At 33.6% G+C, this 18,464-nt stretch overlaps 1 protein-coding gene across 1 annotated transcript in view; it reads right to left on the bottom strand.

Annotated features, from left to right (window-relative positions):
* Positions 1-18,464, bottom strand: part of l(3)80Fj (lethal (3) 80Fj) — a 770,029-nt gene that overhangs the window by 658,457 nt on the left and 93,108 nt on the right. Inside the window, exons 9-10 of the mRNA XM_090405954.1 lie at positions 9,018-9,092; positions 217-345 (exon numbers count right to left, since the gene is read on the bottom strand). Coding sequence (XP_090262080.1) covers positions 217-345; positions 9,018-9,092 — 204 coding nt within the window. The remainder of the gene's footprint in view (positions 1-216; positions 346-9,017; positions 9,093-18,464) is intronic.

Here is an 18,464-nt window from a genome sequence, read left to right as displayed (position 1 = left end):
CGGTGTTGCAACAAAATATTTATTGTAATATAAAACCTTTGAAACATTTTATTAATCTATTCAGTCAGAGATCTGTGACACAGATAAATACTATTTAAACAAAACAAAAATATGAATGTATTAAAAAAAATGAAACTGATCAAGCATTCAGAAAATAATGTTATATAATAGCTTTGGATTTATCATACAAAAACAATGTTTATATATAACTCTTACCATTCAAAACACCAAAGAAATGTGTAAGAAGTTCTGTGATAGACTGCTTGCTGCTGCATTGCTGTGCCAAACTTTTGCATGCTTCTATAGCTCTTTCTCTACAAGCAGATTCTTTTGAATGTGAATAAGCTAAAAACAAAACAAAAATAAAAATAATAAACTAAATAAAGCAAAAAGTATCATTATATGTACAAGTCACTAAAAACTAAGATGCTTTCCAAAGGAATGTGATCAGAAAAATCAGTGAATAAAAAAAAAACAAGACCAGAAACTCAACTAAAATTTAATAAAGTAATGGCCACTTCCACTCAACACATTTCTGAATTACCTTGTTTTTGAAATACCTTTGGTGTATGGTTGACTCACCATAGCAAAACTGCATACTACTAGAGGAAAGTGCTAAAAAAACTTAGAGATTCACAGCATCAATTCTATGTTAAAGAATATTAACTAACCTTCTATAATAACAAACTATTCCTTTGTTCTTACAAGTGAACTCTATATACTAGTGCATTGATAAAAAGTCAATATGCATTCTAAATTATATGTGGATTGTCATATGCTTTATTTCACGAAGCCTAAATGCATTTCTTTTGGAATAACTGGCTAAATAATTTAATAATTTACAAGTAAAATTATAAAATTACTCCACAAGATTTTCCTGGAACATTATGGTTTGTAAAGTTCTTTAATTATTGTGAAATATACAGAACCATATAATTATGGTTATTTAAAAAAACATTTTAAAAAATTTCCGAAAGATAATTTATGACCCATGCTATATGATAAGCTGTTGGGAAGACACTTGAACTACTGTTCAGGATTCCAGCATTAGGGGATACACACAATTTACAATGTACTGCCAAGAAATCTTAGCATGAAATTTCTTTGCAATATATAATCATTATTTCAAATCTTTTTAATCTGAAATTTTTTTTTTTTTTAAATGAGCACAACATATTCAACACTGATTTATTTCAAAATTGGAACCTCATAATTTTGCATAATATTAACAAATTTATAAAAACAGAGGAGACTCACATAAAAATGTATTTAATTATAGAATTTTTGCATTAGTTTCACAGGTATTTTCCATCTAATAGGCAAACTTAAGTGTTGGACATGAACAATAATACAATGCCAGATGAACTAAAATATGTTTATTAAGGATGTTTATTAAGTGGGTTCATATTTCACTGGATTTCGAACCAGCATCTTCAGAGCAAACAAGATGTGACAGTTTACATACGATGATGAGTAAAGAAGTGAAACACTTCAAATTGTAACGTACGAAAGATCTGAAGTCCTAATTTGGCACCCTCTAAGGTTTTAAAAAGAAGTATTACAGTTGTAAGGGTTGATGTTAAGATAACAGTCACCCAATTAATGCAACCTTACATAAGGTTAGGAGAATGCTTCATAGACACTGCTGACTCTAAAAATAATCTTTGACATATAGAATAGTGGTTTTCTTTCCATGTAATTCTATGTGAAGGGATGTCCAAAGCATGGTCTACCAGTCAAGACCTGCCATAATAATGGTAGTGAATGTATTTTTTATGTTCTCCAAGATAGATGTAACAGATCTTTCTATCAATCCACAGTAGGCTAAGTCACAGGGAACAACTTCATACACTCCATGATAAGCTAGAGCAGGGTTTCCCAAACTGTGTTCAGTTCCGCGGAAGAAGAATGAGTGTTCCGTGAGAAGTTCTCCTAGAATTTGTCAGTGAATTTTTCATGAATAAATATTTTATAGTGGAAATATACTGAGGAGAATAATATTTGTCAATATGTCGAAAAAGCTTAGACCCAGAATGCCTAATAACATCTGTGTGTCGTTAATATTCACACATCGAAACCTTTCAACATTTGGGAAAGAGAATACCAGTGTTTATGACCAATCATAAAAATTGCCTGCAAGCAGATTATAACAATGGGCAGCATATCCTCTGTTCTCAAAACTGAAGGAAATGACATCTGTGTAGCAAATGTCAGTGACCAAGCGGCATATTTTCAAACATGGAAATATTCATGAATTATCGTTAATTTTCACACATCGAAATCTTTCAACAATCGGGAAAGAGAATACTACTGTTTATGAATAATCATAAAAATTGCCTGAAAGCTGATTACAACTATGGGCGGCCAATCTTCTGTTCTCAAAACTGAAAGAAATAACATCTGTGTTGCAATTGTTAGTGACCAATCAGCAAAGTATAAAGAAAATTTTTCCACTAAAATTGAAGATCAAGTCTTGTATCCGGTTCTCAAATCTAGATACTGAATACTTTCTTCACGAGTTCGTATTGTAGGGTGAAAGTTTCGAAACCGTAGTGGCGTGATTTATTAAAAGTAATAGGCCTGCAGATTTAAATTTTAGTATGAATAAGAGACAAGGGACTTAGTTTAATTTTGATATTAAGAAATCTCTTATTGAAGGCGTTTGTGACTCAACAGATAGTGAGTCATCCACCACAAGCCTACAAGGTGATCTCCAGGATGTACGAAAGGAGGGAAAAACTACCAGCACAGAGGAGAAGTCTGCATTCACTCGTAAGTACTTATATTATAAATTTTTGGTGATCAGAATGGGATATGTCAATGAAAATCAGCACAAATTAATTTAATGATGTTTATATTTAATTGATGTTTAATTAATTAATGATTACTAATTAATGATCAATTATAAATTAATAAAAAAGCAGGTAAATTAACAATTATTAATTAATACCTTACAAAATAACCAAGGTGTTCCGTGAAAATTTCAACATTTGTGAAGTCTTCCGTCGTAGGAAAAGTTTGGGAAACACTGAGCTAGAGGATGGAGTTTGTCCTTACGAGAGTGGATCAAAGTTGCTAATTTTACATGCCATTTGAATGTGGTTTGAAAAAGTTATATTTTATTAGTAATTAGACTATCTTTTCAGGTGCACCTCAGATATAGAGAATTGGTATTGTTACGAACATCACCCAAACTACAAGCCAAATAATGGCTTGTAGTTTGGGTGATGTAGTTTGGGTGATGTTTAGGTGTAGCAATTTCACTGCTACACCTAAACAAGTTATTAAACACAAAAATTTATGATGAACATAGAATGCTACATTTACAATCTTCAATAGCCAATAATGTTCATTTAGACTAGAAAGCATCATAAATAAATCTAAACCACTTAAACATGGTTTAGAAATAGCTTCTTTAAAAAAGCTATATAAACATAAAATATTGTTAATACTAAAGCTGATAAGGGTAATAATACAGTTATCACGAATCACTGGCTCAAAGAAATTATCAACAAAATCAAACCTGTTCTATTAAACCACCTAACATTTATTGGGTACTAAAATCCATAAATCTAATATTTCCCTATGTCCTATAGTCGATAGCATATCCTAGTTATAAACTTGCTCAACAAGAAAGTAAGTTCTTGTATCCCCCCACCTTACTAATAACTCTTTACTTGTCAAAGAAAAATCTACAAGAAGATTAATAGTACTGCAATGCCGCCTCCCGTTTTAGTTAACTTTTACATGGAACACTTCAAGAACAAAAATACTTACTGCAGCTACTCGCAAACACTTAGTGTGGTTACACTTTCTTGATGATGAGTTTGTATTTGGACCCATGGGCAAGCCACTTTGGATTCTTTTATATCTTACCTCAATGGCCAACACTCCAAAATTCACTTCACAGTAGAAAAAGAATCTAATAAATTTTGCCTTTCCTTGTACCAATTAGTCACTCACTTTTTAGAGGGTTCACTATCATTTTCTATTTATAAAAAGTCAACACACATAAGATACTTATATAAACAAACATCATCCAATCCAATAATATGGTATTCTAAAAACGATTACAAACAGAGCCATGGTTATTTGTCCTAATGATGCAACTCTTTCCATAGAACTTAACTACAATGATGTCCAAAAACCTAAGGATGAACACTATTTCTGAAGATAGCAAATGCAAATTCAGTCGAATCACCTTTAGCAATTTGTGTAAGTGATGATATTGAGTAGTAAGCAGGTAGGTAAACAAATTTTCAAATTGCACAGAAAGGGGTCATGTGGTAACACTCAACAATATAGTGTTTGAAAGCAGCTCTTTTCATGAAGGAATAGAATTGTGTTGGATTCTGAATGAAGAGAAATGGAAATTGTTAATATATCATTCAGAGTCCAATGTAATCTAACATTCCCTGAACATTTTTTTTTTTTTTAAACTAATAGTCTCATGCTCATTATTTGCTATTTAAATTTCTTCAAGTTATGCTAATCTATATTTATTTATTTATATATATATGTTTGGGATAAATTACAGTTATGAAAAGCTGTGTATTAAAATATCATTAATTTTGTGAATGATTCCTTTAATATAATATAAGAAACTATAATATATGTAATTTTAATATATCCAGAAGATTCTTTGTGGTATCATTTGATTGGTTGCTATGAGAGAACATGCAAATTTCTCCTAGCGCATGATGGAACGCGAACTGCTATATATGAAAGGAAAAGCAAGTTTGATGAAAGCTAAACCGATGAGAACCAGTTGTTTGAGGGAAAAGGGAAGGAATAGATATGAAAACGAAAATAAAAACAGAATCGAATAGGAGAGTACAGAGAATGGTAGCTGGAGACTGAAGGGGAATTTTGACGTGCGGAAAACGGTATTTAAATGACCGGGAATCGCTTGGTATTTTAACTTACCTTTTTTCTGAGTTGGAATTTTACCAAAACTTCCTAACGCCTCGCAGTGAAATAGTGCAAGAAATAGGTTAATACGTATAAGAAAACGAAGAAATAAGTAGGTAACTTAAACCAAGTGCATAAAGATTATATTCTCCCGAGTCTATATATCAGTCCTGGAATTGGAAGACTTTTTTTTTAAGTTTGTGTTAGTGCATAGTAAAAGTCAGCAAGGACTTAAAAATTGTTGTTCAATCTACTTATGTGTTGAAAATATATCCTGGTAAGATTACCTTTGCTATACTTAGGGAGAAGTAACGAAAATTAATTCCACCGATAGTATATTGTTCCTAGTTGCTGCATTCAGCGGGTCAAGATTTAATGTGTGATGTGCTAAGACTTTTCCTTCTTCAAGTGATAAATGCTATATTATTGAATGGTGTTCATTGACTGAATGAGAATACTGAGAAGCCTATTTGTTGTAATTTAGGAATCTTGAACTTACAAGAACTAAAATTGATTAACTGAGCTTAGAGAAGTACAAATGAATGTCTGATGGTTCATGAGTTGTATTCATTCTGAATATCTTGAACTGATTTGATATTTCAATGTTTTGAAATATAACCTTGATCAGAGTAAAGTTATGATAGAAATCCTTTGTAACAAGAAGGGTAAGATCTGTTAAATATAATCTTTAATTATAAAGTTTGAGCTCAGCTGAGTGGTATACTAGAATCTTAATGAAAGTTTTGTATTCGTTTAATTGTAATGTCCCTGTTGGAATGCTGTGTTATGATGTAATTTATGTGACACTGCATTAAATAATTTTGTTTGAATCGAACCTTGTATTTGCCTGATTGTTTCATTGCACCGCTCATTAAAATAATATGAATCTCAGCAGGAACCCTATGTAATAAAAATAAAAATCTCGGCCTAAAATCAGCTTATGAGCCTAGTACAGTTGAAGGTTGATTTATCTAAGTTGCTCTTGCAATTCAGAATATGGAGTGGCACAGTATAATATAAATTTTCTTCATATTTGATTGATATATCAGCCTACAACTAGTTAAATACTAAAGAGAGAGAATTATAAGATGATAAAACGTGATTGAGAAGAAGTTATGATCCAACAAAATGGCGCAGCCGACAGGATGCTGATTCACGAGTATTGCTTGAGAGATTAAGTTTTTTTTTATATATTTTTAACTAGAGGAACTATTTCCTAAAACTTAGTGGTAAAGTTAAGTGAATCACGGTGAGTTGGTTGTGAAACAAATCAGGCAAAGAATTATAATTTGAATAGCTTTAAACTTGATGAAATTTAAAGTAGTAAATGATAATCCAATATGGCTCTTGCATCTAGCACAGAAATGGAAGACAGTGAATTCTTCAGAATGGTGAACCCCCAACAGGTATTTCCTAAATTTTCAGGAGAGGAATCAGATGATGTATTGTCATTTTTTACCTATATTGAGAAACTCAGAGAGACAGCTAATTGGACTGACTTTCAGTTACTGATATTGCTCAGAAACAAATTAATTGGTAAGGCTAAAGCGTATTTATGCTCTTCCCCTGTCCTTAAGAAAACCTTAGAATAGGAACGATTTAAAGAAGTGCTAATCTCAGAATTCTCCCACACAACAAATCGATACCAAATCCTTAAACAACTACATGAATGTGTTCAAAGTGATAAGGAAAGTGTGACTACCTATTTCAATAGACTGTTAAACATTGCCAAGTCAATGAGGATATCCTTTGCTGAGAAACCCCACTTAGAATGGATTACCTTCCAGCAATTTAGAATAGGATAACATGATAATTTAAGGGAAGCTATTTACAAGAAGGGGGGCTACTGATCTGGGGGGGAGTGTTTTGAACTAGCAAAAAGAAGAGAGAGGATCCTAGAGGAAATGCATCAAATTTCCTCAATGAGGCAAATGTTAGCCCAAGATTGTAATGCTCAAGTCCCCTCCTTATCAACTCTTATGTATCCATCAGGTGGCACTCACCTAACAAAGGCAACACCAAAGAGGCTCTCTGTTGTCCCTCAGAAACTATCTCTGGATGGGAAAATGATAGGGAAGCCACTCAAACCTGAAAGAAAGGAAGATGAATACCCTATATTAGACCCCATGAGATGACAAACCCTAAGTTGATAAGTTCAACTAAGTCTATTGACAAAATCCCTTGTAACCTTGGGACTCTAAAAGAACAAGCTGAGCCTTTAAACTTCTGCAGATATGATCAATCATCTGATAACCTTATCAGCTATAAAGACAGCCCAGATTCCCGCGGTTTCAATTCTCTAAAAATGCAAAATGCAGCTGTAGCCAAAGTAACTGGGAGATTGCCATTGTCACTCATACAGGGCTTAGTCGAGGAGGTTCCTTGTGAGATGCTTTTGGATACTGGCACCCATATATCTGTTATTTCAAGTTCCCTGGTAAGTAAGTTCAATAATCAAATTTCTGATAATGCCTCCTTGATCCAGAACCCTATAAAGATAGTCGCTAATTTCCACATTCCTTGCTTCCCCATTTCATTCTCGCATGAGCCCATCATTTTTCCTGAGATTGCAGACATATATGGTCAAGATTTCCTAGAAAAGAATAAGTTCATGTGCGATTTTGCCTCAGGAACCATTGCATTGAATGGCACAAGTTACCAGCCAAAGTTTTCAAAAGGAACTGGGAACAAAGAGCGTGATACAATGGAGATAGAAGTAGTAAGACCCGAGGAGGGTCTTGAAAAAAAAAAAAAAAGAGGTTATTGAGTGAAGCCATCAGCTCAACCGAATCGGAAACTATAAAGAGTAAAATTGAGGAATTTATTCAATCAATCTTCCTAAAATATCCTCGAGTCTTTATGGAGGATGGCTCATTAACCTGTGCTGAGAAAATCGAGCACTCCCTTCAGATTACCATGGACTCTCCCGTGTACATAAAACAGTACAAGACCCCCCTAAAATATCTGGATAGACTTCAGGACCTCTTGAGTGAATATGAAAGGGTGGGAAGCATAGAAAAATCAAACTCCAGGTGGAACAGCCCCCTTCATATTAGTATAGAAACCTGATGGGAGCCTAAGATTTATCTTGCACCTGTGAGATTAATAAGGTCACTAAGCCCATTGATTTTACCCTTTGCAACATAGAAGAATTGCTAACAAGTCTAGAGGGAGCAACGTTCTTTTCAAAATTAGACCTGAACTCTGGCTATTTCCAGATTCCCCTTAGGAGGAAGGAAGATAGACAGTTTTTTGCCATGGTTGTTATTGATTCCCTAACAAAGGCATCTTGACTGTCATTACACAATTATGTACTGGCACCATGGTAACAATATTGAGTATACAATATTGAGTATAATATATACAACTTTTTTCTTAATGGCTAACTATCACACACTCAATTATCAGCAAAGCACTGCTAATATTATTAGCAAATGAAGCAGAAAGACGAATATTTATCTATCTGCTCCATCCTTTCTGTTCAATCAGCAGCTGTTCACCAAATATCCTCATTGAAATATCCAAGGAATATCAAACTTCTGAAGTTTGATATTCCTTGGATTTTTTTCTCGAGTAATTTTAAGTAAAAAAAAAAAAAAAAAAGTGTTCATATTCATCATCAGATTCTGACAGATGAGAAAATGGTAATTTCAAGAATCAACCACCAGTAGTTAAAATGCTACCTCACTACAATGTCTCATGATCTGGTTATAGTCTAATTCTTGTACATGCATTGTGAGAACTTAGTTGTGTTATGAGATGACAGTGTTCATTATGTGCTCTTATTAAACAAGATGCCAAATGTGAATCATTTATGTTTTATCTGAATGTAACATTTATCATAAACTTCAAAATAATGTGCTATTGTGAGCAGGACAAATCATGCTTACTCAGAAGAAATTGGACTTATGTTTCCAAAATTATTTTTACTCAAAAGTAGTCATCCTAGTAAATTCATCCTGCATTATGTACTAATTCTACTTACCATTTGAATAGCTCTTTTACCTTCATTTCGTTTTTAGGAGAAACAAATTATTAACAAAAAACAATTTTTTTTAAAAGACAGGTATCACTTTAACACAGAATGGCAAATTAATGACACTTACTTGCAAGACTTCTTCCAAGGTACAAAGCATACTGACTTAAATCAAGAGGAATTAACTGAAGAATATAATTAACAGCTGAAAAGTAAAAATAGAAAAAAAAATTATGGAACCAGAAAATATAAATTTTACTCAAGAACATCACTATAATTAATTTAATAACTATACTGTAGAGTAGGGGTGGCCAGTGTTTGTTTCTGGCTTGACAATTTTAATCTCATGCCAATCCATGAACAGTTGTATACCTTATCAAGCATTAGTATAGCAGGTGAACTACAGGTTAAATAAATCTTAACCCCTGCTAGAAACTAAACAAAACTTTTGAAAGTTATTTCAGGCTTCCATTAAATAGGATGATGGTCTTACACCAAACAATGAATTTAATCTACACCAAATCATTCATCAAAAAAACATACAGTAGGATTCAAATACAGGCTGTATTTGTGGAAGAGCAAGAGTGTTATCCACTTGACAAACCACTTCTCTACAACAGCATGAAATTTTCTCTATAACAAAATAATTATGTGACATATAAAATGATTATTTTCATTTCAACTATAAAAAAATTAAAATCTTTAAAAGCTAATTATTTCCTACAGCATTTTTTATATGTTAATAATTCTGTTCAGTTCTTGTCCCCACTGATTTTTTTTAAGTGATTTTTTTTTTTAACCTAGACAATTTATCAGGCTTGAGAGCCTCCATAGCTCAGTTGGTATATAGAGCAGGCATGGCCAACTTCGTTCTATACGAGGACCAATATGTGATGAGTGGTAGCGTCACGGGCCGCACACTTTTAGACAGAACTTAAATAAAAATAAACTCTGCCTTTTTTCAAGGGAATAGTTATATGTATTGAATGACTATATTTGTTAAATCATTTTACTACCGGGAGAACAATATAAAATACTTGTTTGATTTAAATATAAGTTGTTAACTTAAATTTAATTACATATTTCTGGTTTGTTTACATGCAACACAACTTATGAGAACACTGTGGGTGTTCATGTGTGGCAACAAGTTCATCAAAGTCTATTTACAATGATGATGACGTATTTGATATTTGTAACAAATCCTGAAGGTGGTCATCAGTCAGTCAGCTTCTTTGTGATGATTTAACCACCATCATAGTTGAGAAAGTGCATTCACATATGTGCTTCCAAACATAGATGCAATTTTCAAGCTGAAATCACTCAATGTAGGATATTTTTCCCTTGGTGCCAGTTTCCAGAAGTCAATGCCTATCTCCACCCTTGACTGGAAAAAGGGGTCACTTTGAAGGTCACACAACTCCAATTGAATAGTGTCATGTTGCTCTGAAATGTCGCATTTCATTGGATTGTTAAATAGTATCAGTTGTGGCCGCATATCACTGAAGTCAGAAAATCACTTACTGAATTGCTCCAAAAGTTGGTCTAACATTGGAACAGAAAACTTGAAGTCAATGTCATGGCTCTCCTCCATCAACTCACTGCAGGAAGGGAAATGTACCAAGTTTCCTCTGACTAGGGTGAATTTAAAAACCTTCAGTCGACTTATGAACCCATCTAGGAGTCCAACTAAATCTGAGATTGTTTAGTTACGTCCCTGTAACTTCACATTGAGTTCATTCATGTAGTGTGTGATGTCTGTTAGAAAGGTGAGTAAGCTGTTAAAATAAGGATCACAAAGTTTTGTGATTAGTTCTTTGTTTGTCTTCTCGTGTTCCTCTAAAAACTTTTATTTCCTTTCTCAAAGCAAAAAACCATTTCAAACAGTTCCCTCTGTTTAGCCAACGTACTTCTGTGTACAACACTAAATCATCATATTCTGCCTCCATTTCTGTTAGAAAAGAAAGAAACTTGTGGTGTGTCAAGGCCCGATTTCCGTCCTTAATTAGATTCACACACTTCATTACAGTTTTCATAATATCCTCTTTTTCCAGAATTTTACCACACAGAGCCCCCTGATGTAAAATGCAGTGCAATTGATTCTAGTCTTCCTTAGTAGTAAACCAACTAAGCTTGTTTGAGTACCACACATTGATTTGGCACCATCTGTCCCAATAGCTGTGAGATTGTTGATGTCACCAGTACCATTTACAATCTTCATAACTGCATCATAAATGTCTTGACCTTTGGCTGTGTTATGCAATGACTCTAATGCTAGTAGCTCTTCATTAATAACAGTCTTTCGAATGAAAATTAGAAGTTGAGCTGTATCTGTTATGTCAGTCGATTCATCCAGAGCCAATGAGAAGTAAGCTGAATCTGTAATAACACTTTTTAATTTATTTAATATGTGAGAACCTATTTCCTCGAATCTTTTTGGTTAGTTTATTTTGATAGTGGACGCTTTCAAACTCACTGGCAATTTTATTTTCCCCAAATGCATGTGCCATTTTCGCAGAACAGTGTTTTACAAATTCACCATCAGATAATGATTTTTTTGCTTTTGTTATCTCTGCGCTTACAAACGATGCCAAGAGTGAGCTTTTTTGTATTGATGTCGGTTTAGTAAAAATTTTTTAAAAATTTAGTGAAGATTTCTGAGCACTAGCCTTTCTCTTCAAATTATGTACAATTTTATCACATACTTGTCCAACGTATTCTTGGTATTTAGCGGCATGGTGCTGTATGTAGTGGTGTTTGAGGTTATATTCCTTGTGCACAGACAATACTTGCAAACACACAAGGTACTGTGGTTTGTTGTCATTATTGTTTATAAACAGAAATTCATTTTCCCATTTCTCCTGAAATAACTGTTTTCTTCACAGATCTTACGTTTCTTACTCATAGTACACAAAGGCTGAAGAAACTAACCAGGGGACACAAACTCTGCAACAATAACAACACTGTTAACTGTGAAACTGAGTCTCTGAAACTGGTCGCTGTAACCATAGCAGGGCAAGTGACTTTCAATGATGTGTTATTCTAGAGCATGTAGAAATCTACCACTCACACAGAGAAGCAGTATATTTTATAAACTGAGTAATCTTTTTAAAGCAATTTTGATTCTGTGTTGAGAATATAAATTGTTTCTGTCATTAGAAAGAATGAATATAAGTAGTATATCAATCAGAAAATCTGATTGATAATACATATAATTTAATATAGTTTTTATCCTGCCACGGGCCGCACAAAATCACGTCACGGGCCGCATGCCCTGCAGGCCTGCTGTTGGCCACCTATGGTATAGAGCAGGGGTCGGTAAACTTTTGAGACAGAAGAGCCAAACCTGTCCCTCACAATTTAAAAATTATTTGAGAGCCATAAATTTTTACAAATAAGGAAAATTTAAAGTAATATTATAGAAATTTATATTAATATATAACAAGTTATAATATTAATTATATCTTTATTAAATGAAGAAAAAAATCACAAAAAATTACTCTCGTTAGTTTTAATCAGTGTGAGCAATGAGCTTGCATTTGCTTACAAAGTTTCTGTATGTCTGATTTGTAACTAGTCGTTTTTAATTTAAGGCATGATTCCAAGTTGGCATCAGTAATTTGGCTCCTCAATTTAGATTTAATGAAATTCATGTTAGAAAACGATTGTTCACATAAATATATGTAAACCCGAAGATACTGAGAACACCAAATGCAAATTTTTTTTGACTCGTGATTAGTCTGGAAGACTATTCCAAGTATTGAAAATCATTGAGTCTACCTTCTGTAGTTCTTTTATAGCAGTCTGCTTGCGCTGTGCATTTTTCTTTTTCCAGTTCTTCTATTTCAGTACCAAGACGTACAAATTTGGAGCTCCATAAGTCTTGGCTTGTCAAGTCCAGCAATTGTATTTCAAAATTGGCTGTGTCGATATCAAATGGAGAAAAATTTAATTCCTTCACATTGGCATTAAGAGGATTTATAATAAAAGCTAGAGCCGCTTTATTATTTCTGAATTCCTGAAACCTTTGAAGAAAAGATTCTCCCATGTTTAAAACTGCTGTCTTGAAATAATCTTTGTTAATGAGGGCATGGTTTTCTCGGCGATATTGAGACAAGTTTGGGAAATGAACTAAAGTTCCCCTCTCTAAACCTTCAGCGAACAGAATCAATTTCTTTTCAAACAAAATAGCTTCCTCTGGCATTGAAAAAGCAGTATTTCCCTTGCCTTGTAATTTACAATTGAGCTGATTCAGTTGTGATGTACCGTCCACCATAAAGTACAATTTTTGCAACCACTGATCTTCTGTTAATTCTGGATATTGAACATCCTTGTTGTCGAGGAATAGTTTGATTTCATTTATGCAAAATGCAAAACACTTTAAAATGTTGCCTCTGGAAAGTCATCGAACCATGTTGTACTGGAGAAGATCTGAATACTCACTCTCCATTTCACTTAACAATTCTTTAAATTGTCGATGGTTAAGTCCCCTTATTATAATGGTGTTGGTAATCTTAATTACCAATTCCATAATTTTACCAATTTCTTCTGTAAATGTTTGTGCACAAAGTGCTTCCTGGTGAAGTATACAATGGAAAGTAATCACTTCATGATTAATTTTCCCTTTTAAAATTGAAACAAAACTCTTTTCGCTCCCGTCATACTTTTTGCACCATCGGTTGCAACTGACACAATTTTATTGAGTGGGATATGATTTTTTTTTCCATGCATTCAAGGATGCCATTTGCTATGTGAATAAAATCCTTTAAAAATTTTATAAATGAAACTATGATAGCTTTATTTTAATTTTTACTTCAAAGACGTGTGTACCCAAAGAGCCGCATGTGGCTTGCGAGCCGCAGTTTGCCGACCTCTGATACAGAGGAAGCCCTTTGGTCAAAAACCATTGTTCAATTCTCGTCCATGATGTGAGGAACCTTTATATGGTCTCTTTCAACTAAGGGTTGAGTTAGCCGGTCTCATACAAGTGTAGGGAGTTTTTTTCACCTGGAAACTCGGGTTTCTCATCCCTCAGTAAACATGCATGGCTGTAATCCATGTGTGTTCACGTGCCGTAAAAACACACACACATGGATTACAGCCAGGAATACTTACAACAATATGTGGAAGATATAGTCCTGATCACATGTCGTTATGCCCATAGTCGGCGATGATTCATATCATGGTAGTCAACCTCCTGGATAGGAGATGGCACATAAATGGGATGGATTTATCAGACTAAGCCTTAAGTTGACAACTTGTTTTTGAAGTAACCAGAATATCTAAGTTGAAAATCATGGCTCAACTTTTAGTCAATTTTATGAAGTTCATTGACTTCTGAAAATTGTAAGGTTATTTTTATCTTAATGGCACACAGTGCACTTATGTGGTTCACTATGAAGATTTCGGATAAAAATATCATTAATTTAAGCTAAAGTAAAATTTAAAAATGTAAACATTAATTCTGATTTTTAATTTTTTCTAATTTCATACTTTTCTAATTCTTTCATGTCCCCCATTACTGTTTGCATTTGAAAAGATTCAAGTAGTGAAAAGCTTGCTTGAATTAGTCAGCCTAAAGGCATGCATTGACACAGCTGAAGTCAACAAGTCAGCTGACTGATGCAAACTACCTGTTCATCACTTGTGTCCCTTTCCTCTTTATAAATGCAGGTGACAAATTATGAAGCTGAATAACTAAGTTTTCAGGTTATTTTTGATCTCATCTGAACAGATCACACATAAATCATTGCCACCTGAATCATCATAATAAATTATGAATATTTCAGGTGACAATGATTTAAGCTATCATAACAGTTCTAAACATTCATCCTGGATTTTCATTTTTATAATTTCATACTATTTTAGTTCTCCTCTTTCTTATATATCCCTTAATGTTTGCATTTCTACTTTTCATATTATTTTTGTTTTGTGTTTTTCATGTATGGTTCCTGTTAAGCCTTTTTATGTTCTGCCGTCAATGTATGATTTCCCACCATTTCGTTTGTTTTAAAATGTCTAAAATGCTTACTGATATCAGCTACAGTTTTCTATTTTCTTTTATTTTCTAGTTTTAATACAAAATACAAATAAATTTTAAGCAGTACTTCCCATAGGATTACTGCAAAAAAGCTGTATCTTCTGACAACATTTCAGATGAAATTCAGTTTGCTATCAAGAACATGCCATACTTTTACTGTTTGCAACAGTGAGCTTAAAATAGCATTAGTTCGATGGAACTTAGATAGGATCTTTTCCTTATTGGTGTGCTATAATATCTTATCGCACACCATTTTGTGTGAGTAATATTTATTATAGCATGTGTGCATGCGTGTGTGTCTACTAAAATTCTGAATTTAATGCTTTTTAAAATTTTCTTAAATGTTTTTACTTAACATGAGGATCAATTTTATCCTGCTCAAAACTAAATGATTAATTTATATTTCACATCTCTAGTATACCCTTGCATCCTAAACCAATTTTAAAACATCACTAACAAATAACAATCAATAAGACTATTTCCTGTGTGTCCTCTGCATGTCAATTTGTACATATCTTTTGTTGGAATATGGTGTTAGTAATGACTAGTCCACGTACTGAACAGCAATAAAGCATATAATCACCATTATTATTAGTTCTGCATTTCCAAATATTTTCAAGGGATTAGCTGCTTCTTTTGAAACTCAAACACGTTTAAAATATGCTCCACCTTCTGTGGGATGGTATCATCATCAAATTCCTGCCATGTACCCTCAAGGGGTGTATGGGATATGATAGTACTACATTAAAAATTTATATAATTACTAACTTCCTATCTACAATTTTCCTCAAAATCAGTCTCTTACCTGACAAGACTCCAACATTATAAGATCTTATATTTCTATATTAATATAAGGCACTTTTTACCGTATCAATCCATCTATATCTTGGTCTTCCTCTGGGTCTTTTTCCTGCCAACCAGGCAGAGAACACTTGTATTGCTAATCTTTCCTCGCCCATTCTATTTAAGTGACCATACCACCTGAGAATAACTCTGCTAACGCATTCTTGGATGCTGACAATGTAAAGTTCTTTCCTAATATCCTCGTTTTAATATGATATTGCCATTAATGCCATCTGTTCATGCCCCTAATCCTTCACAGGACTCTCATATCTACAGTCTCTAGTCAAGTGTTTTACTTCTGACCCAGCTCTCAGATACATAAGTTAAAATTGGTTTGAAAGCTGTCTTGTATAGGGCTAATTTAGTGTTTTAACTAATTTCTCTCTTATTCCATATAAATTTATTCGGTTGACTTCCAACCATACTAGCTTTGTTGATTCTGTTGTCTATTTCCATATTTAATTTACCATCTTCACTAAAAATCGTGCCTAAGTAATTGAAATGTTTCAATTGTTCTATGGGTTCTCCATTCACGATGCAGTTGATATTTTCAACTTAACGATTCTGCCTATTTTCATTGTCTTTGTCGATTCAAATTAGTCATGGAATCTTGCAGACATGCAGCAGATTTATTTAGAAGTATAACATCGTCCATATAAAGCAAAGAGCTGACATTAACATCTCCAATTTTGATTTCATGTTTAATACCACCTACCTTCATAATGTGATCCTATAGATAATGAATAACAGAGGAGATAATGTAAATCCTTGTCTGATTTACCCAGATTTAACATTAAACCATTTTCCTGTACTTCCTTCAATTCCAAATGCTGACTTACAACTCAAAGACGAAGTATTGCTTGATATAATGCCCCATTGACACCATATAACTGTAGTGTATTGAACAGCTTTTCTCTTGGCACCTTGTCATATGCCTTTTCCAGATCTACAAACATTAAATACATATCTTTGTTATATTCCTATTATTTCTCAACTATTTGTTTGAAAGTGAACATCTGACCCTGACAGCCTCTATATGGCCTGAATCCAGCTTGTTCTTCACCAAGCCTTTCTTCCACAATCCTTCTCAACCATGTCTCAAATATACTTACGTAAATCTTACCAGGAACACTCAGTAGAGAAATACCTCTATAATTCTCACATTCAGTTTTATTTAACTTTTTATATATATATGGGTACTATGAGGGCTCTACTCCAATCATCTGCAATTCGTCTCTCTGCACAGGCCTTCTGAACTGTGCAGTGCAGCCACTGTAAGACTTTTAAACCTCCATACATGAGCATTTCTAGTTGATTATCATCTACTCCAGCTGCTTCTCCATATTTCAGACTTTTGATGGCTTTTTCTATTTCAAGTATGGATATGTATTCCTGACTGCATGGCTGTTGAGTGTTTTTTACCACTGTGCTATTACTGCTTGTTTCATTTACCAATTTTTTGAAGTAATTACTCCATATTTCGAGGATATCTTTTTTCTTCAGTTTTTATATCACCTTTATCATCTCTAATTCCAATTTAAAGCACTGTTTCCATTCTTCAAAACCTCCAGAATATTTTGTCACCGTCTCTATATTTATTTTCTACGTTCTTACCAAAGTCTTTGCAAGACTTTTATTTAGTTAGTTTTACACAGTATTTAGCTTTCTTACATTTGTCTCAGTATTCTCTCAAGAAGCATAAGAGCACAAGTTGACTTATTTGCCAGGAACTTTTGATATGCTTTCTTCTTTTCCTTCACTGCCCCTTTAATCCACCATAGAGTTCTGATTTCTCTATTCTTGCAGACAACCTCACTACATGCCTCGCAGGCTGAATCAATCAGGTATGTTCTTGAGGGCTTGCCACTGAATCATCAAAGTTTGGTTCCTGTTCTCACGCTCTTTCATTTTTTCTTGAATAATGTTTGTGTATTTTAGTCTACAGTTCATATCTGAGAGCTGCTCAACTTTCATTTGCTTTAAAACTTTCTTGTATGTTCTTCTTTTAAATAAGACATTCAATTTTATCCTGCTCAAGACTAAATAATGATCATTTCCAATTTCAAATCCTCTGTACACTGTGGTGTCCTGCACCAGGGAGGAAACATCACTATCAACAATATCATAGTCAATGAGACTTTTATTCCTTGCCTCTTCTCTCCATGTGAATTTGTGCACAAATTTATTATGTTGATTGTACATTGTGTTAGTAATAACCAGTCCATGTCCTGAGCAGATATCCAACAGGTATTTGCCTTTATTATTAGCTTTGCCCTTTTCTCCAAAGTTTCTCAAAATCTCTCTGTATGTCTGAATATTTCCTACTCTGCTATTTAGATCCCCAACAAGAACCAACTTTTCCTTTTTCATTGTGTCAGTTACTTTCTCTAAAGCCTCAAAAAAATTCCTCCACTTCTACCTCAGTACAACCTTCTGTGGGATAATGAGGCACAAATAAGTCTCATTGTCCAGTTCCCCATTCTCATATTTTACCACATCACTACTTGATATGACTGTTATTCAAGAAGATTAGTCTCATATTTAGTGTTAAATACTATGGCTACTCCTTTTCCTTGATTGTCATTGCCTGAATATAACATTTTGTATTTATTGCTCAGAAAGATCCCACAAGTTTTTGTCTTTTTTGTTTCAGTCACCCCTATTATGTCGATCTGGAACTTATCCAATTCCTCAGCT

Source organism: Typopeltis vanoorti, chromosome 16 (genome assembly GCF_054136105.1).
Source record: "Typopeltis vanoorti isolate ZY-2024b chromosome 16, IOZ_Tvanoo_1.0, whole genome shotgun sequence".
In the NCBI taxonomy this organism is placed as follows: Eukaryota; Metazoa; Arthropoda; class Arachnida; order Uropygi; family Thelyphonidae; genus Typopeltis; species Typopeltis vanoorti.
This window is presented reverse-complemented; position numbering and strand designations above follow the sequence as displayed.